Source organism: Larimichthys crocea, chromosome IX (assembly GCF_000972845.2).
Source record: "Larimichthys crocea isolate SSNF chromosome IX, L_crocea_2.0, whole genome shotgun sequence".
Lineage (NCBI taxonomy): Eukaryota > Metazoa > Chordata > Actinopteri > Sciaenidae > Larimichthys > Larimichthys crocea.
In genome coordinates, this window is record NC_040019.1 from 13,086,599 (window position 1) to 13,104,815 (window position 18,217).

Sequence of the window (18,217 nt, forward strand, 5' to 3'; positions counted from 1 at the left end):
TCTGAGCGGTGTCTTCATTTACGAGAAATGAAAATGAAGTGGTTCACACTTCCCCAAACATCCACAGAAGTGAGTCAGTCTCCATAAGTCCCCATGTCCAAATGTCCACAGCAGAAATCAACATGTTTACAGCCTGGTACAAAAATTATGTTAAGGCTTACAGTTATTTATAGTTATTTATCTTTAGGTTAAAGGATTTAGTGAAACACTGAATGCAAACATAACTTTGGTTTGTTAACCTTCATTTTAATGTAGTAATTGCTACATTGAAGTACTCCCTGCATCAAATCTAATCAAATCAAATCAGATTTTATTCGTATAGCCCAAAGTCACAAAGTCCATTTTCCTCTGAGGCTTTACAATCTGTACAGGGAGTGACACCCTCTGTCCTTAGACCCACAAAAACCTTTAACAGGGAAAAAAGGTGGAAGAAACCTCAGGAAGAGCCACAGAGGAGGGATCCCTCTCCCAGGACGGACAGACGTGCAATGGATGTCACGTGTACAGGACAAATCAACACAAACATATTGTACAATTACAATTATTATGAACTAAAATGAATGATAAAATGATTACAGCAGCAGTGGAACCTGTGACAGAGACAGAGAGACACAGATGCAGTAAATCATCATCTAACTATAAACTGTGATGGAGACGTGGCAGCAGTGCTGACAGTAGGAATGTGAATGCTCAGAGATGTAAATGTGATTGGTCGCCTGAGGTGTCTGTCTGTGTTTACCATCACAGAGACTTCATTAGCATCATTAGAGAAGATGTGCTGCCTAAAGAGATCACATTAACATGAAGACACACAGCAGGACATGAAGACACACAGCAGGACATGGAGACACACAGCAGGACATGAAGACACCCAGCAGGACATGGAGACAAAGTGTCCTCACTTTGTTTTATTTAACGCATCTTTAAATTAATTTATATCTGGTTAAAATACTTTACAATGCATGAAAATAGTTGTGGTTAAATAATGTGTAATAACTCTTTTTTTTTTTTCTACTTTCTCCGTTTTTCTGTTTTATGTGCTGACGTCATCACGTGGGGGGGTGACGCAGATCAGCACCAGCGTGTAGACAGTGCCCGAGCGCGCGACTCACCGACTCACCTCCCCCCTCCTCCCCCCTCCCTCTGCTGCTGCTGCAGTCACTTTTGTTTTGCACACACACACACACACACACACACACACACACACACACCGCATCCAGCTCGCGCTGACTTTGCTCCTCGTTTACCGCACGAGAGGCTGCGGGGCAAAGCGGTCCAGGTCTGCGGGAGGAAAAATTAAAAACAAAAAGGTAACGAACTTGTTTTATTTGAGGCTGACTGTGCGTGGAGAGTCCGCATGTGACTTTACCTGAGTTTTTTAAATTTTTTTAAAACAGTTTGAGTGCGCTCGAGCGATGATTGGTGTATGTGTGTGCGTGTGTGTTGGTGAACCAGCGTCGTGGGGACATTAATCTGTTTGTGGGGACACGGTCCCAAAGTCACTTTAAACTTTAAACATAACAAGTTAAAGTCAATCACTTCACTTTAAACATTAAGTTAAAAGTCAATCACTTTACTTTAATTTTAACTTAAAGTTTAAAGTTAAGTGATTGACTCTTTACTTTAAACTTTAAGTTAAAATGAAGCGATTTACTTTAAGTTAAAGTTAAAGTTCAGGCCACGTGTTGTGTTTGAAGTTAGTGCAAAGAGATTTGATGCGAGTGGATGAAATGTGACGTGAAGTTTGGGGTGTACTGTACCCAGACTTTATGGTTACTAGCTATATTTAGGATGTACGGGACCTGCTGTACGCTGCAGGTTTATCAGGACATACTGAGAACTCAGATAAAGTTACAGCACTGAGGGTCATTTTTCATCATTGAAGAATAGAGCTGGTGATATTCTATATTTGTATTTATCCGCAAATACAATGGAGCAGTACATATTAGGAATCCATCCTGCTTAGCAAGTATTCTGACATGTGTTAGGTCTTCCTGTTACAGTAAGCGAGGGTGATGTACTTTCCCGCAATACTCACAAATACACAGTATGTGGCCCTGCCTCTAGTGGTACACGGAGGAATTTCTTTTTAATGAAATGAATTAATTTTAAAACATATTATATTATCAAAATACTACAAACTTTATGTGATATCTCTTTATTTTGTTTCAATATCAACCTTGTTGTGTTCATCCTTGTAGCGCGGGCATATGTGCACGAGTAGCTAGAAGTTTAAAGTGTGGATCAGGAGCGTCCCGTTCTACGAAATACACTCAGTAACAAAAATATTCCTCTTTTTAGGAATAAATCTACCTCCTGTGTGAACTGTCTGTAGCTGAATAGAGTCGGCCTAATATTTGCTCAGGTGCTACACAATGTAAAACATTGCTAAGCCTTTAAAAACACATTACATTTAGGCTATTTACATCTTCAGGGGGAACCAATTGGTTTTGACTCAGTTTAGACAGACAGGACGGCCTTATCACGTGATTTATTGACAATAACAAAAATATATCCTTCAAGATTTGTCTTTTAATATTCATACTCAACAGGATCCCGTGTACCGTAAGAAGCTGTGGAAAAACCAGCCACACCAGTTCAGCCAGACGGGAGGAGCACACGGGGCAGCTGCTGAGGAGCCTGGAGGGTATCTTTGTCTGGGACATTGCTGTTGAATTTTCCTTCCAGGAAGGGTAGGGGAAGAGGAGCTGTGGCTGATCTGCAGCATGCACCGCTTAAGGACTACAGTTGCAAGGCTTCGGCCTTTAACGGCTGCACAGACAGCCCAGGGACTATCACAGCCCAGACCATTGGAAATCAAAGGGGGCTTAAGGACGTTTCGGCCTGTGAGGTGCCTGAATTCATCTGCGGCTGCTGAGCCTTTTCTTAATGGCACCAGCTCTAACTATGTGGAAGAGATGTACCATGCTTGGCTGGAGAATCCCAGGAATGTGCACAAGGTAAGGTACTGTGTTATGCATGCTTGGAAACTTGCGTTTGCCTTCAGGCGCATGTTCATATTCACATTCACATCCAGAATAGTTGCTCACGTTCAGTTGATGTTATGTCCAGCTCCAAACCTTTTGCATGAAATGTGTGTCCCTTTACTCTGAGTGCCCCTTCACCTTAGTACTCTGTGGTAACAGATACCTGTCCAAAATTTAGTAGGGCAAAGGTGCAAATACTATCAGTACTGTTTGTTTGAATAGTAGAGCGCACACAGCACAAACACTGACGGATAGAGCAGATGGAATGAAAAACAGTGTCAGTGTTTTCTCGTCAAAAATGCAGTTGCATTGGTCAATTCATGTAGTAGTTTAACATGTGTATAAGTGTGAGTTTGAAAATATTATAAAGTACTATGACCTTGTTAATGTTTGAGTGGTCAAACTTTGGGCTACCAAAGAGTTTGAAAATCAAAAGTGAAAGCAGTTCTTTGACATGACTGGACAAGGAAGTATCAGTTAACACCTGAGGTGTCAGGACAGAGCAAAAGCCGGATTATCCTCAACTATTGTCTGAACTACTCGTAATATAGACGGGTTTCCAAGCAACGACTTTGTGGGAAAACAAACCAAAATTACCGTGAGCTTATGGAGTCAACAAGAGTTGTTTTGAGTATTGAGAGTTCTTTTATTAATGCACATCATGAGTGGCACGATTTTTAATGGTTTCCAGAAAGTTGCTTTATTTCTAAATACTGGAAATGCCCATTAACTGTCACAACATAACTAGAAATAGTTATTCTGTTATGGAACTGCTCACGGTGGCGCTCATTGCTCCCATAATATTAAGTCTTTATAGCACAAAGGTACTACTGTAAGTACTGTCAACGGAACAAATCAGCTTTGTACCAGAAGATGACTTGATTGAATTACAGACTCCATTCCAGTGGAGGTTCTCCAAGTCAGATTTGACCTAATTCTTATAATTTCTTGTCAAAACAACACTGAATAGGTCTTTTGAATCCAAAAGGCCACAATTTACAAACAGATCTTCCAACTTACTAAAAAAGCTCAGTAAAAGCCAGGTTGCCAAGCTTATCTAGAACTTAAAATATTGCTTTTGGTGGGCCAAGTAGAACAACCTCAGATTTACAATCATTAAGCTGATAAACATCATTAAGTGGATTAACATTGAACTCTTGGACATGGGCTTTTACATTGTAGAGCCGTCATAAAAAATATTGTGTGAGGAAGATGGAAAGTTGTTATGTAGACACACTAATGCAATAAGGTTTTGATCAAGTCTGTGTGGACTTATAGCACACTGTCGGTTTGTTATGTAGCTGTTCAAATAGTAAAAATGTGATGTCATACTCTGCCTGTAAGCTGATATCCTTTATTTGTGATTTTAAAAGCCTCTCACAGCAATAAGCCAATTACTTAATGCGAGTGGTATCATGGCAAAGTCTGTCAATCAGTCCACCACTTGTGTCAACAGCTGTTGTGTTGACACTGGTCATCCTTTCAGTTTTCCTTTGACTCAACCAGCAGCTTAAATGTGTCACATATTCAGTCAAATAGTTTGAAATAGTCCAAATTTTCCCCATACAGTGTGTCCTGGAAGCCTCTGGCTTCTCATCTGTTTTAACTATTATATTAGCGGATGTCATTATTATCCACGCCTTAAAATGTCACAGATTTGTAACCATGAAGGCTTAGTTACAACAACTAGATCACCTCATGCAGAACCAAAACAAACCTGCTGCACCAGCTTAACAAGTGCTAAGTTCAGGTAGCAACGGTACACGTCGTCAACAGAACGACTCCCTGCATTTGCATTTAGGGATGAGGCTATATTAGATAAACAATGGGTGAGGGCCCTGAAGGTTTGTTTCCAACAAAGAGAAACTTAAGTCGTCGGTATAGGAGCATTTATCAATATTATAATCGTATAACTGAGATAATCATCCAATCATTGGCGGTCTTCTGTATAAAAACAACTGTTGATTCATTTCCTGTCATTCTTTGTCTCCGCAGTCTTGGGATATATTTTTCCGTAACGCTAATGCTGGAGCACCGCCTGGTGCGGCCTACCAGAGTCCACCACCCCTTAACGGGACCTCTCAGGGACTACCCAGTGTCCAGGCACTGGTGGGGGCTCAGCCTAATGTGGAGAAGCTGGTGGCGGATCATCTAGCAGTGCAGTCACTCATACGAGCATACCAGGTAAACTTCATACACAGAAAACACTTGTAGGGTTTTGTTTGTAATATTCCACACCATTGTCAGACAGTGACTGTGTTTCAGGATGCAATAACCCTGAACAAACGATATCAACGTGACCGCAGTGCGACTACATGCCACTTATCTTCTGGCCTCTGCTATCAGTACAAGATAATCTATAGTAAAGTGATAAGGAAGAACAAACCACAGACCGATGACAGGCTGTCTTTGCATATTCTGCTGTACACGTTGTAAAGTTACAGGTGCAGGCCGGTGTTTTCAACCTGTTTATGTTCATACACTGTGTAATGTTTAAAGTAGGTCAGTGCGAACGTGTGGACGTTTGGTGGGGAATCAGCAGTTTACAGACAGACACTGATCAGCTGAAGCCTGACCCGTTAGACCCACACTGACCCGTGTTGCCTTGTGCGCAGGTACGAGGGCACCACATTGCAAAGTTGGACCCCCTGGGCATCAGCTGTGTAGACTTTGATGATGCCCCGTGTACCGTTGGTTTCCAGAATGTTGGTGAGAAATATAAAGCATGTGTTAATGTTTACTAATGTTTTCCTCTCTGTTTCTGTCCTTCATGCTTCCTGTCACTTTGTTTTCGGATCCCCTTTGTCCTTAACACACTGGATCTCTGTCATTGTGTGTCTTTTATTTCTTTGTCTACATGACACACCCATCAATTCCCCCACGCTTACCCTGAGTGGTCTCCCATTCACCTCTTTTATTTCCTTCCACCGACCCACCCTGCATGGATTACACTGCAGGTCCGGGGTCACCACGTGGCTCAACTAGACCCACTTGGCATCATGGCTGCCGACCTGAAGACCACCCCCTCTCGTATCGTCACCTCCCACAATAAACTGGGTGAGGAGGGCGAGCAGCAGATTAGTAGGAGCTATGTACTAGAAAGAAATCGCTCGTAAACTTGCAAAGCGCTCACATCCCGTCTTAAAGAACCCTCTTTACTGATCTATTAATGTAGCTACAAGGTCATCTCTAATTTCAAAGAAATATCAATGAATAAAATAGTCAAATAAATAATTACTGTACTATTAGTCTGATGAAGTTTTTGTAGTTGTTGACGGATGGGCCTAGAAATGATTATAGCAACAGAAGTTAATGATTTACCAAAATAAATAGCTGCAGATTTTATTGCTTAAACCTGCCACCCTAAAAGTTGTTTTTATTGATGCTTATTAGTTAATTCTAAATTATTAACAAACTGTTTATTACCCGATAATAAAGTCATTAGGCACAACATATAAAGTCCTGATTATAACGTGGTGCCTTGTCTTGTTTACTAGATTTGATATCATTGTTTATTTCTCTTAAATCTGTCGCTTCGTTTCACACCCCGTCGCTCTTATAAACTCTTATTGTTCCCGAGCAGCCGAGATAACACGACGTGCTTTATGGTTTTTAGTTTAAGAGATAGTGAGCGTGTCATGCTGACGTTAGCACTCAGCTCGAAGCCAAAGTACAGCCGCACAGAGCAGCTCGCACGGCTGCTGCAGACTCTTAGCTTTGTTTATTTTTATTCATGTCTGAAAGTATTTTTCCTGTTTATAGGTTTCAGTTTTATTTGTCATAGGCAGGTTGGACAAGAAAACAGGTGAGCTCAGCATTATGAGCATCAGGGACAGTGCAAGACGTAGAAAATAAAATAAGATTAAGTAAATAAACTGGAGTCATAAATAAAGTATGTGTGCATATAAAATATATATAAGTGTACTATACACTGTGTAAGAAGTATCACTGTATGAATTCATATGAACATACTGAATAAATAAGATATAGTACACTATATAAATGCAGGAACTTTAATGTCTTCATTGATAAGTCGTGTTTGGTCTGTTGTTCTTATCAGCACGTACTGTGACGCAGAGTAGCTTCTGAGGACACAAGATAAGACACGACTCTCACTCTGCTTCAAACCCCTGACAGCAGTGTTACCGATTATTTAACACTTACCTGAGCGGAAACAAAAATAAAGTCAACTCAGAATCGTTTGCCATTTCATGAAGAACATTTAAAAAATGACAGAAATGTAATTTAACTACTCGAAGCTGAACTACCAGCAAGATACAGCCAAATGTAGCTCAACTTAAAGTTTATTATTTGTAATCTGACATTCTAAATGAATATAATCTTTATTGACTTTCTTTAGTTTCACTTATGCATTTGAATTACATAGATTTAATATAAATTAATAACAAGCAACAACAAGTAAACAAGTAATTAGATTTATGTAATAGTAGTAATAAACTCAAAATAACTGCGTTCATTTTCGCTTTATTATCATTGAATGCATAAACCTGTCTACTACTACACTAACATGTAGTGGAAGCACATTGAGTTTATTAGTACTATCACATAAATCTTATTACTAGCTTCACATTATGTTTATTAGTTAATTTATATTAAAACAATGGTAAATCTATGTAATTGAAATGCATAGGTCCTGCATTTTGTGCAGTTAAACTAAAAGTTTAACTGCATGTAGTTAAAGTTTATTTATTTGTTTTATTTTACTTTAGTGAAATAAGTAATCTGACATTATAAATGAATATAATCTTTACCGACTTTCTTTAGTTTCAGTTCAGTTGTCTCTGTTTACTGAGTGTCTTTACTGTGTTAAATAAACATTGTCACGTTTTTTCACGTGCAAACAGTTAGAGCAAATTGTAACGTGAGTGTGTGTGTGTGTGTGAGTGTGTGTGTGAGTGTGTGTGTGTGTGTGTGTGTGTGTGTGTGTGTGTGTGTGTGTGTGTTGCTGTGGTGTGTTGCACACAGCTCTCATTGTGCCTGATGTCAAAGGGTCGGGCCTCTGCGTTCAGAAACAGGTGATTGTTATGAGCTGTAATAGGATGTTTCCACAGTTAATAGTGTTATTGTTCGGACTGGCCGTGCTGCCGCTTTGTCCTGGAGGTTCACAGAGGCCGAACAATGGGTCGGTGTCCGGGTCCAAATCAGCCTGAAAGAATAAATGAGAAGCCCTGTATGATCCTTACATGTATGTGTGTGTGTTTGTGCCTCCAGAGTTCTCTCATTGTAAAGAATGCCTGTTCGCTCTTTGCTCCATTAGTGATGCTCTGCTGTGGTTCATCATGAGATAATTAACTAAGAAGTATAGTGTGGTCGCCCCTGCTGTGTCCTCACAGTCTATATGTTCAGGTGGTGTGTTTGTGTGTTTGCTGGCTCCTGCTAACCTTTACCCAGCAGCCGGTGGGGTCAAACAGGACCTATCCAGGCTTATCATCATTAAAATGTACCTGTGATTAGATTGCGAGGCAGACAGTTGATTACTGTGTTAGATTCTGTCTCTGCTTTGAACGATCAAAGGAAGCCACTGTGTTTTTATGTGGAGGAAAGTCTAAAGATCCCTGGTGTATCGCAGAGAGCTGACTCTGCCGTATTGGATTGAAAAACGCCCTGTCCTCAGCACAGGCACTAATTTGCTGACAGAGATGGACAAACACGGACGTAGATACAACCCTGCCCCCCCCCCACTGCTCCGTATTTTCTTATCTCCTGTTTGTAGCAACCAGAACATCGCATGCTTCAGATAAGACGGCTCCACTTCAGAAAGTAGCATTTTCTCTAGTTTCAGCTGCTCCTCTGTTTGTTACTTCTCTTATTTAAAGGATGCCCATCAGCTGATGCCATGGCAATGTAAGGTCCACAGCTAACATACAGCAGGATACAGCAGAGAGCTCTGAGGGCAAACCAAAGCAAGACGAAAGATAGAACAAAATGGTAAGAGGAAGACGTGAGAACAAAAAAAAATAATTTCCTGCTTCTAACACGTCAACCTCAAGAACAAAACGTTCCCCTTGCTGTAGCTCTGTAAATTCCAGCTGTGGGCTGTGAACCATAACATGACTCTGGGTTGTGGTGCAGCTTAATATGCACAATATGGACACACTTGAAAGACCATGTTTTCGAAGGAGGACTTGCATGGTCTTGTTTGGCCGGTTAGTCGAGAGCCTCGAGGTCCTGACAGATGAAGCTCAGCTTGTTCCAAAGATGAAACTGAACACCTAAATGTTCCTGGTGTCTTGGTGTGTTTGGCTTTGTTAAGGCTGTCAAAAAAACCTTGATGATGTTATAGTGATGTCATCAGACGCTGCAAAACAGAGAACACGGTGGTGTTTGACCGTCAGCAGTATGAGGACTGGACGTGGTATCATCCACAGGTTTCTGAAGCTCGGTGTGGGGACTCTGGTCGTCATCACCTTCTTTTTTTATCACTCCTCTTCTGTTTCTCTTTCTTTCTTCTCCCTAACTTAACCTAACCTGCCTTGTGCTTGCCCGTGCTTGTTCCTCATGCTCTTCACTGTCTTCACGAACAGGTCTTTACGGGCTTTCTGAAAACGACTTGGACAAAGTGTTCCGGCTTCCCACAACCACTTTCATTGGAGGCAACGAGAGCGCTTTGCCTCTCAGAGAAATTATACGCCGCCTCGAGGTAAAATACTTTGAAACGGGTCAAAGGTCGGCTCTCGTATCCTCCCTCCTCTCCTACCTTGTCACCTTTCATGCAGAGAAACAAGTTTCACAAAGCAGGTTTAGAATAAAGTTGTGAAGAAAACACTAAATCTAAATCAAGATGCAGGAACATCTGAAAGAAAGGAAGTGGATGATGAGCTCCTGTTGGAGCAAAATGAAAAATAATCTCAGATAGACCTGCAACGATTAATCAATCAGTGTCATCTACAGCCTTAAAGATAGAGATTTGAGTTAGAGCCTAAAGCAGAGGGAATCTTTTTCAGTTCTGCAATGAACCTTTTACCCATTTGTTCTTTAAAATGGTGCAATTCTGACTTAAAGAACTCGTCTTTGGCAACTTTAAACAGGAACAAACAACTAATCGAGTATTGCAGAAAATAATCAACAGATTAATCAACAGAGAAAATAATCATTGCAGCTTTAATGACAGATAAAGGAATGTGGTTGAGCTTTATAAACAAGTAAATCTGGAACTGATGAAGCTCGAGTTACACACAGGGATCAGAAGTGAGGCCATGAAGAGATCAGTAACATCATAAAATCAATTCCTAAACACACTGTGAGGCTGATGATGGTTAATAAAATGTAGAATCTAAAATGCATCCCAGATGTGTCGACACAGCTGATCACGATGGCTCAGATTCAAACCTTTCTCTCTTCCAGGCGGCGTACTGTCAGCACATCGGCGTGGAGTTCATGTTCATTAACGACGTGGAGCAGTGCCAGTGGATCAGGCAGAAGTTTGAGACACCAGGAATCATGCAGTTCAGTCTGGAGGAGAAGAGGACTCTCTTAGCCCGAATGATTCGATCCACAAGGTCTGTCACATTCCTCAGCACACCTCAGTAATTACCTGCTGCAGCAGCCGGAGGCTGCTGAAATGTTTTTCTGAGTCTGGGGTCGGGGGGAGGTCTGGATGTTCTGAGCTACAATGTGAAACAGCAGCACCACCACCTGTTCGCAGGTTCGAGGAGTTTCTCCAGAGGAAGTGGTCTTCAGAGAAACGATTCGGTCTGGAAGGCTGCGAGTCGCTCATCCCGGCCCTCAAGACCATCATCGACATGTCGAGTCAGAGCGGAGTGGAGAGTGTGATCATGGGGATGCCTCACAGGTAAACACTCATTACATCTTTACTGACTGTGTACGATGTTCATCAAACATTACATTCAGGTACACAACAAGTAGGTCCAACCGAGCGATCTGATTGGTCAGCTAGACATCACTACAAATATCACTCCGCCATCTACACATGGTCACATACTGAAAATATAGAACATGTAAACAAATACGAATAAAAGTGGCACAGTAATACAGGTGTGCGCCTCGTTAATACAGGTGTGTACCTCAATAATACAGGTGTGTACCTCTTTAATACAGGTGTGTACCTGGTTAATACAGGTGTGTACCTCAATAATACAGGTGTGTACCTCTTTAATACAGGTGTGCACCTCGTTAATACAGGTGTGTACCTCGTTAATACAGGTGTGTGCCTCGATAATACAGGTGTGTACCTCGTTAATACAGGTGTGTGCCTCGTTAATACATGTGTGCACCTCGTTAATACAGGTGTGCGCCATGTTAATACAGGTGTGTGCCTCGTTAATACAGGTGTGCGCCGTGTTAATACAGGTGTGTGCCTCGTTAATACAGGTGTGAGCCTCATTAATACAGGTGTGAGCCTCATTAATACAGGTGTGTGCTGTGTTAGTACAGGTGTGCGCCTCGTTAATACAGGTGTGCACCTCGTTAATACAGGTGTGCACCTCGTTAATACATGTGTGAGCCTCATTAATACAGGTGTGTTGAGAGCAAATTGTCCCAAAACATGAATATCTTTTGATTATATATTTTATTTAAGTTCTTTTTAATTGTTATGTGGTCATTTCTTCAGGTGTTGATAGTTAGAGTGTGTGGTTCAGCACCAAGATATATTTTTCCACATTATGAATTTGATGCATGATGAATCATTAACCAGCACACTGTGTCTCTAATAAACAGTTTTTCTTTACATCTTTCTTCAGAGGCCGGCTCAACGTGCTGGCTAATGTGATCCGGAAGGAGCTGGAGCAGATCTTCTGCCAGTTCGACTCTAAGCTGGAAGCTGCAGATGAGGTTTGAACATTAACTGCTGAGACCAGAGAACTTTTTTTTTTTTTGATTAAAGTGGCTGTGAGGCTGCAAGCCAGCAGGCAATTAGCTTAGCCCAGCATAAAGGGTGGAAACAGAGGGAAACAGCCTGGCTCGCTCCAAAGGTTCAAACACAGCAGCTCTAAAACTCACTAATTAACACGTTACATCTTGTTTTGTTTAATCGGAGTCAAAGAGGCCAAGAAATTCTGTAGCTCCAGCACATATCCATCCGGGCTCAGGTCGCAGTGGCAGCAGGTTTAGCAGACGTCCCTCACCCCATTCCAGCTCCTCCTGGGGGATCCAGAGGCGTTCCAAGACCAGATCCAGGCCGGTTCTTGGTCTGCCTCTGGGTCTCCTCCCAGTTGGATGAACACCTCCAAAGGAAGGCACCCAGGAGGATCCTGATCAGATGTTGAACCACCTCAGCTGTACTCCGAGCTCCTCACCCTATCTCTTAGGTTGTATCTGACCATAGGTGAGGGTTGGATTGGTGGGTTTGGTCCAGGTAATGCAGAACTGCAGACGCTGCAGCAACCTGCCGGTCTGTCAATTGTGAATGAGACCCCGAGATACTTGAACTCATATAATGTGTTAGTCAGTTTAAGAGGTGCCAGGTTAGTTACTTCCCTGTTTCCCGTCTTTATAATCTAGTTATCTCTTTGCTGTAGCTTCATATTTACTGGAAATAAAGCCGACCCAAAGATAAATGATGACCTGTTGGATTTTGACTTGATGATTAACACGTTGTGTTTTTGTCATGTGAAGTCTGAACATGCCAGCTTCAACTCGTCTTCCTGCCGTTCTGCTCTCAGGGTTCTGGTGATGTGAAATATCACCTGGGTATGTATCACAAGAGGATAAACCGGGTCAGCGACAGGTACATCACCATGTCGCTCATGGCGAACCCGTCCCACCTGGAGGCAGTGGACCCGGTGGTCCAGGGAAAGACCAAAGCTGAGCAGTTCTACTGCGGAGACACGGAGGGCAAGAGGGTACGCCGAGTGTGGGTTTTATCCGAACATGCTGTATGTGGGGAAGAGTGAAGTTTCTGACCCGATGAACTGGTTTCACAGGTGATGTCCATCCTGCTTCACGGCGATGCTGCGTTTGCAGGCCAGGGTGTCGTTTACGAGACGTTCCACCTGTCGGACCTGCCGTCCTACACCACGCACGGCACCATACACGTGGTGGTCAACAACCAGGTACCAGGAGTTAGCATGCAGCCGTGTTCACGTCTTTAAACTCACAGACATGAAGAGTCTGAGCCTCTCTCTCTCTCGTCGACACAGATCGGTTTCACCACAGATCCCAGGATGGCGCGATCGTCTCCTTATCCCACCGATGTCGCACGAGTCGTCAATGCTCCCATCTTCCACGTCAATTCAGACGACCCGGAGGCCGTCATGTATGTGTGCAAGGTCGCAGCCGAGTGGAGGAACACGTTCCATAAAGACGTGGTCATAGACCTGGTGAGTATGCAGCAGGTGGCGCTGTTCATGACTTATCTCAGGCAGCTTATGTCTTTGAGGACGTTTTAATCATCTAGTAGAACTTACTGGATCAGCTCCAGCTTCTTAGAAACTGAACTGGGTCTAAGAAGGCCTGAACAGACTCAACAAAGACAGGAAGTCAAGTAACACAAGACTTACAAGATAAAACAGGAAACGATGATTTATTCAGCTCCTACGTTCAGACTTTTGGGCTGACGAGCAGTTCTGATGGAGCATACGCCACCTTGAGATTCAGACAGACGTGCAACATGCAGAAAGACGTGGACGTGACGAGAAACCTTTGCCTCCTCACTTTCAGGTGTGTTACAGACGTAACGGCCACAACGAGATGGATGAGCCCATGTTCACGCAGCCGCTCATGTACAAGCAGATCAAGAAGCAGAAAGGAGTCCTGAAGAAGTTTGCTGAAAAAGTCATCGCGGAGGGAGTCATCACGGCGCAGGAGTACGAGGTAAAACGAAGTAGCTGGTTCTTTATGCGTGCGAGTGTTTTATCTGGTTGAGCGGCTGATTAGAGGTCGACCTGTTTTCATCACGTGACTGTGCAGGATGAGAGAAGAAGAAAAACAGGTTTCATTGTCAGGCTGTCGCTGACAGACGTCTCTGCTCGGAAACAGAACGAGGCATCTCAACAATGTGGATGAAAAGGAGTTCGACACAAAGCAGAAGATGCAAACACACAAACCACATGACAGCCAGGAAATGGAAACACTGCTCAGGACAGAATAACGCTGACAGCTGATCCTGTCTGTTTCCTAATGGACATAAACATATTTATCATTTTATTACATATAGTGTGTGTAAGTTCAGCATATATCATTTTTTTCTAAGAGTTTCCTCATGATGACAGAAGAAGAAACCAGATAATTCATTGGTTAAACTTTTAAATTAATTTAGAAACTCTGCGAGCAGCTGACAGTAGAAAGAACGGACGCCGTGTCCGTGACGACGGCGTTTTTGGCGCCTCCTCGTCGGCTTCACTTCGTGGCCCCGTGGTTGGAGCTTGGTGCGAACATGGCTTTGTTTAGAGTGTACGTAAAAACTGCACACTCGTGTTTTAATCATTCGTGTCTTTCAGGAGGAAGTCACAACGTACGACAAAATCTGCGAGGAGGCTTACAACCGCTCCAAAGACGAGAAGATCCTTCACATCAAACACTGGCTGGACTCACCGTGGCCCGGTAGGAGGCTCGTTCTTTGACCCGCTTGATGAATATTCATCACGGTACAAAGTCTGGAGCTGTAACACGTCCGTCCGTCCGTCTGTCTGTAGATTTCTTCACACTGGAGGGACAGCCGAAGACGATGAGCTGCCCTCCGACTGGAATCAGTGAAGAAGAGCTCGGCCACATTGGGAAGATCGCCGCCTCGGTCCCGGTGGAGAACTTCACCATACACGGAGGTGACGTGCTGCCCTCTTGTGTCTGCGAGCGTCCTCTGAAGGCGCCGTCACTCTCTTTTTAATCTGAACTCCTGCTGTGTGTTTCAGGTTTGAGTCGCATCCTAAAGGGCCGTGCAAACATGGTGAGCCAGCGAGTGTGCGACTGGGCTCTCGGGGAGTACATGGCCTTCGGTTCTCTGCTGAAAGACGGGATCCACGTACGCCTCAGCGGACAGGACGTGGAGAGAGGCACATTCAGGTAGCAGAGAGAAGCTGATGTTGGAGTGATTTGGAGAGGTGTCTAAAGGTGTGTGTGAAAGTGAAAGTGATGTTTCCTCCTGATTTGCTTCACAGCCATCGACACCACGTCCTTCACGACCAGAACGTGGATAAGAGGATCTGCATCCCGATGAACCACGTCTCCCCCGATCAGGCTCCGTACACCGTCTGCAACAGCTCTCTGTCTGAGTACGGAGTCCTCGGTCAGTGACACAAACACAAACTCTCCGTGAACGCCTCGTAGAAATGAAACGTAGAACTAAACCCGCTCTGGTTTCTTCTTCTGTGTGCAGGTTTTGAGTTAGGCTTCGCCATGGCCAGCCCCAACGCGTTGGTTCTGTGGGAGGCCCAGTTCGGAGACTTTCACAACACGGCTCAGTGCATCATCGACCAGTTCATCAGCTCCGGTCAGGCCAAGTGGGTCCGACAGAACGGCATCGTGCTGCTGCTCCCTCACGGCATGGAGGGGATGGTACGAACCAAGAAACTCAACGAGCGCTCAACGTCCTCGTCTGTTAACGATGTCAAACTTATTCTTGGTTTTTTCCTTCGTCAGGGTCCAGAACACTCGTCCGCCCGGCCTGAAAGGTTTCTACAGATGTGCAATGATGATCCTGATGTTTGCCCCGTGAGTTTAACGCTTCTTGTAACTGCAGAACGTTTCAAAGTTCAGAGCATGTCTCTCCTCCAAAGACAAAGACTAACTCTGCACTTTCCGTCAGAAACTGTCGGAGGACTTCGCCGTGCGTCAGCTGTACGACTGTAACTGGATCGTCGTGAACTGCTCCACTCCTGCCAACTACTTCCACGTCCTGCGCAGACAGATCCTGCAGCCCTTCAGGAAGCCTGTGAGTACGACACCGCGACGATAACGTGACTCCACGCTGGAGAAGATTCCAATCACTGAGCATGCTCTCTGTCTCTTTTTACCTCCAGCTCATAGTTTTCACTCCCAAGTCGCTGCTGCGTCATCCTGAGGCCAAGTCCAGCTTCGACGACATGCTGCCAGGTGAGCGGAAACACAAAGCTCTGCTCAGCTGGAGTATCTGAGAGTTTCTCTGTGTTGTTGAGAGTTTGTGCGTTCGTTTGTCGTCCTGCAGCCACACACTTCAAGCGTTTAATCCCAGACGACGGGCCTGCAGCCGCCCGGCCAGAGGAGGTGAAGAGAGTCGTGTTCTGCACCGGCAAGATCTACTACGAACTGACCCGGGAACGCAAGAACAGAGGGATGGACGACTCTGTGGCCGTGGTCCGCATCGAGCAGGTAACACCAGCGTGAAGAGGTTAAACCTGAATATGTCCATTTCTCCAAGACTAAAATTCTTCATCATTCAGATTCCCGTCATATTTTCTGTGAATTTCAAAATGTGAATTTAAGATATTACATCTAAAAGGAAACATAACGAATCATTTGCATCAGGTTAGTTAATGGAATATTTAAATCCATCCCCTGAAGCCTCCACATCAACGTCAAGCTTTCTCGTTTCAGCTCTCTCCGTTCCCGTTCGATCTGGTGAAAGCCGAGACCGATCGTTACGTGAACGCCGATCTGGTCTGGTGTCAGGAGGAGCACAAGAACCAGGGCTACTACCACTACGTCAAGCCCCGCATCCGCACCACCATCAAACGCACCCGCCCCGTCTGGTGAGTTCGTCAGTTACAGAATGAATTCAATGACGACTCTGAGCTGTGAGTGTATGAAGGCTCACCTGTGTGTGTGTGTTTGTGTGTGTGTGTGTGTAGGTATGCCGGTCGTGAGCCGGCTGCAGCTCCGGCTACTGGGAACAAACAGACTCACCTGATGGAGCTGCAGCGTTTGCTGGACACGGCCTTCAGTCTGGACGCGTTCTCAGGAAAACCCTAACCGCCTCCACCCAGATCCAGACTCTCTCTCTCTCCAGACCGGCTTCACCTTTTTGCACTGATGTATTCCTCCTCCACATATTTACATATCAGTGACATTGGAACCAAACGCACAATGACTTCTAACACTGTTACCGTGGAAACCTCGTGTTCACAGTGATGGGCACCAATTAAAGAAAGAAAATGTGAGTAAAGCTGCATTGAATGTATTAATCACTTTGTAAGACAAAGAGTTTCTTTTGCTTTTAGTTTGTTAATTATTAAAAAAAATTACGTCGACCTGCTCCGCAACTGTGTGCAATCAGCTGATGAACTTTATTGATCTGTGGCAGATGAATTCAGACAACTGGAGGAAAAATAATGCTCACATTTAAAGGAACAGTTCAACATTTTGGGAAATAAACTCTGTTTTGTGGCAGACCCAGACTGATTTCAGGCTGTCTGGAGTCATATTTGTCTCAGTTTCTCAGGTTCCGGTCGCTCAGATTGGATTTCAAATTGTCAAAACACGACGACATCGAATCCAGTGTAACAGAAAGACACAGAGTCTGTGCACAGACACTAAGTAAAGTGTCTGCAGCCGCTCTTGGTTGGAGGTTTTCGTCCACGTAAAGCTGATTCCACGTCGGAGTGACCAGCGTACGTAGTTACTGGTTACCACCCGTGCAGATTTGGTGACGTCCGGACAAACAAATCCGAGGACAGTCACTGTGAGGAGGACAGGACTGTCTTAAAATCAATACCACTCTTAATTTAGACTGAAAACAAGGGGAAACTGCTAGCCTGAGCACCTCTGCAGCTCACTGATTCACTCATTAACACAAAAGTGTAAAAACACGTAGATCTTAAGATGTTATGTGCCGGACTATTTCTTGTCCGGGGGTAGTGACTTCTATAAACTTCTATAAAAGTATCATCACCTGCCATGCCATGTTTCTCCAGCATGGACAAACTACTGCTTTTTGAGAGTTTCACAGCCAATGTAGTCTTTGAGGGTGAGGCGAGGGGGCTGCAACACGCTTTGGACAGAGTCAGGCTAGCTGTTTCCACCTGTTTTTATGAAGGCAAGTTTATATTTCCTGCATCTGACAGAGCAGACGCTCGACCTCCCAGAATTTGGGACTTAATGCACATTAAAGTGAATTTCCCAAAGTGTCAAACTGAATTTGAATTTCCAATAACCGCTGCGTTAGTGATCACATTAACCTGAGACTGAACGTGAGGAAAGACGGTGATGGTTTGAAATGTTTAGGCCGAGTTTACGACAGCTGAATTATTGAATGTTGGGGTATTTTTAAAAAGCTTTTATGATGCATCTGAGTTAACACAACACAAGTCAAACTTTATTATCTGAGCTCAGCAGTG

At 43.9% G+C, this 18,217-nt stretch overlaps 1 protein-coding gene across 2 annotated transcripts; it reads left to right on the forward strand.

Moving 5' to 3' along the window:
- The first annotated feature begins 1,159 nt into the window (after positions 1-1,159).
- On the forward strand, positions 1,160-18,049 carry ogdhb (oxoglutarate dehydrogenase b). 2 transcript variants are annotated; one of them, XM_019278717.2, is made up of 23 exons: positions 1,160-1,310; positions 2,553-2,960; positions 4,983-5,171; positions 5,603-5,696; positions 9,533-9,648; positions 10,353-10,507; positions 10,654-10,800; positions 11,711-11,801; positions 12,632-12,811; positions 12,893-13,021; positions 13,109-13,288; positions 13,629-13,781; positions 14,408-14,510; positions 14,603-14,731; positions 14,819-14,969; positions 15,065-15,192; positions 15,283-15,461; positions 15,546-15,617; positions 15,712-15,837; positions 15,926-15,998; positions 16,090-16,253; positions 16,479-16,633; positions 16,733-18,049. In XM_019278717.2, exons 2-23 carry the CDS (start codon positions 2,727-2,729, stop codon positions 16,851-16,853), a joined length of 3,069 nt encoding a protein of 1,022 aa, XP_019134262.1. In that variant the 5' UTR covers positions 1,160-1,310; positions 2,553-2,726; the 3' UTR covers positions 16,854-18,049. The 2 variants fall into 2 exon arrangements, with proteins under 2 accessions (XP_019134262.1, XP_027137901.1); XM_027282100.1 differs by lacking the exon at positions 5,603-5,696 and adding an exon at positions 5,945-6,044.
- The last annotated feature ends 168 nt before the right edge of the window (positions 18,050-18,217 follow it).

What these genes read in the sequence shown, in the direction of transcription:
- ogdhb (XM_027282100.1), top strand. Translation starts at nt 2,727, where the DNA reads ATGCACCGCTTAAGGACTACAGTTGCAAGGCTTCGGCCTTTAACGGCT. An exon ending in AAATTATACGCCGCCTCGAG is followed by an intron (nt 9,649 to 10,352) that starts GTAAAATACTTT and finishes TCTCTCTTCCAG; the next exon opens with GCGGCGTACTGTCAGCACAT. An exon ending in ATCATGGGGATGCCTCACAG is followed by an intron (nt 10,801 to 11,710) that starts GTAAACACTCAT and finishes ATCTTTCTTCAG; the next exon opens with AGGCCGGCTCAACGTGCTGG.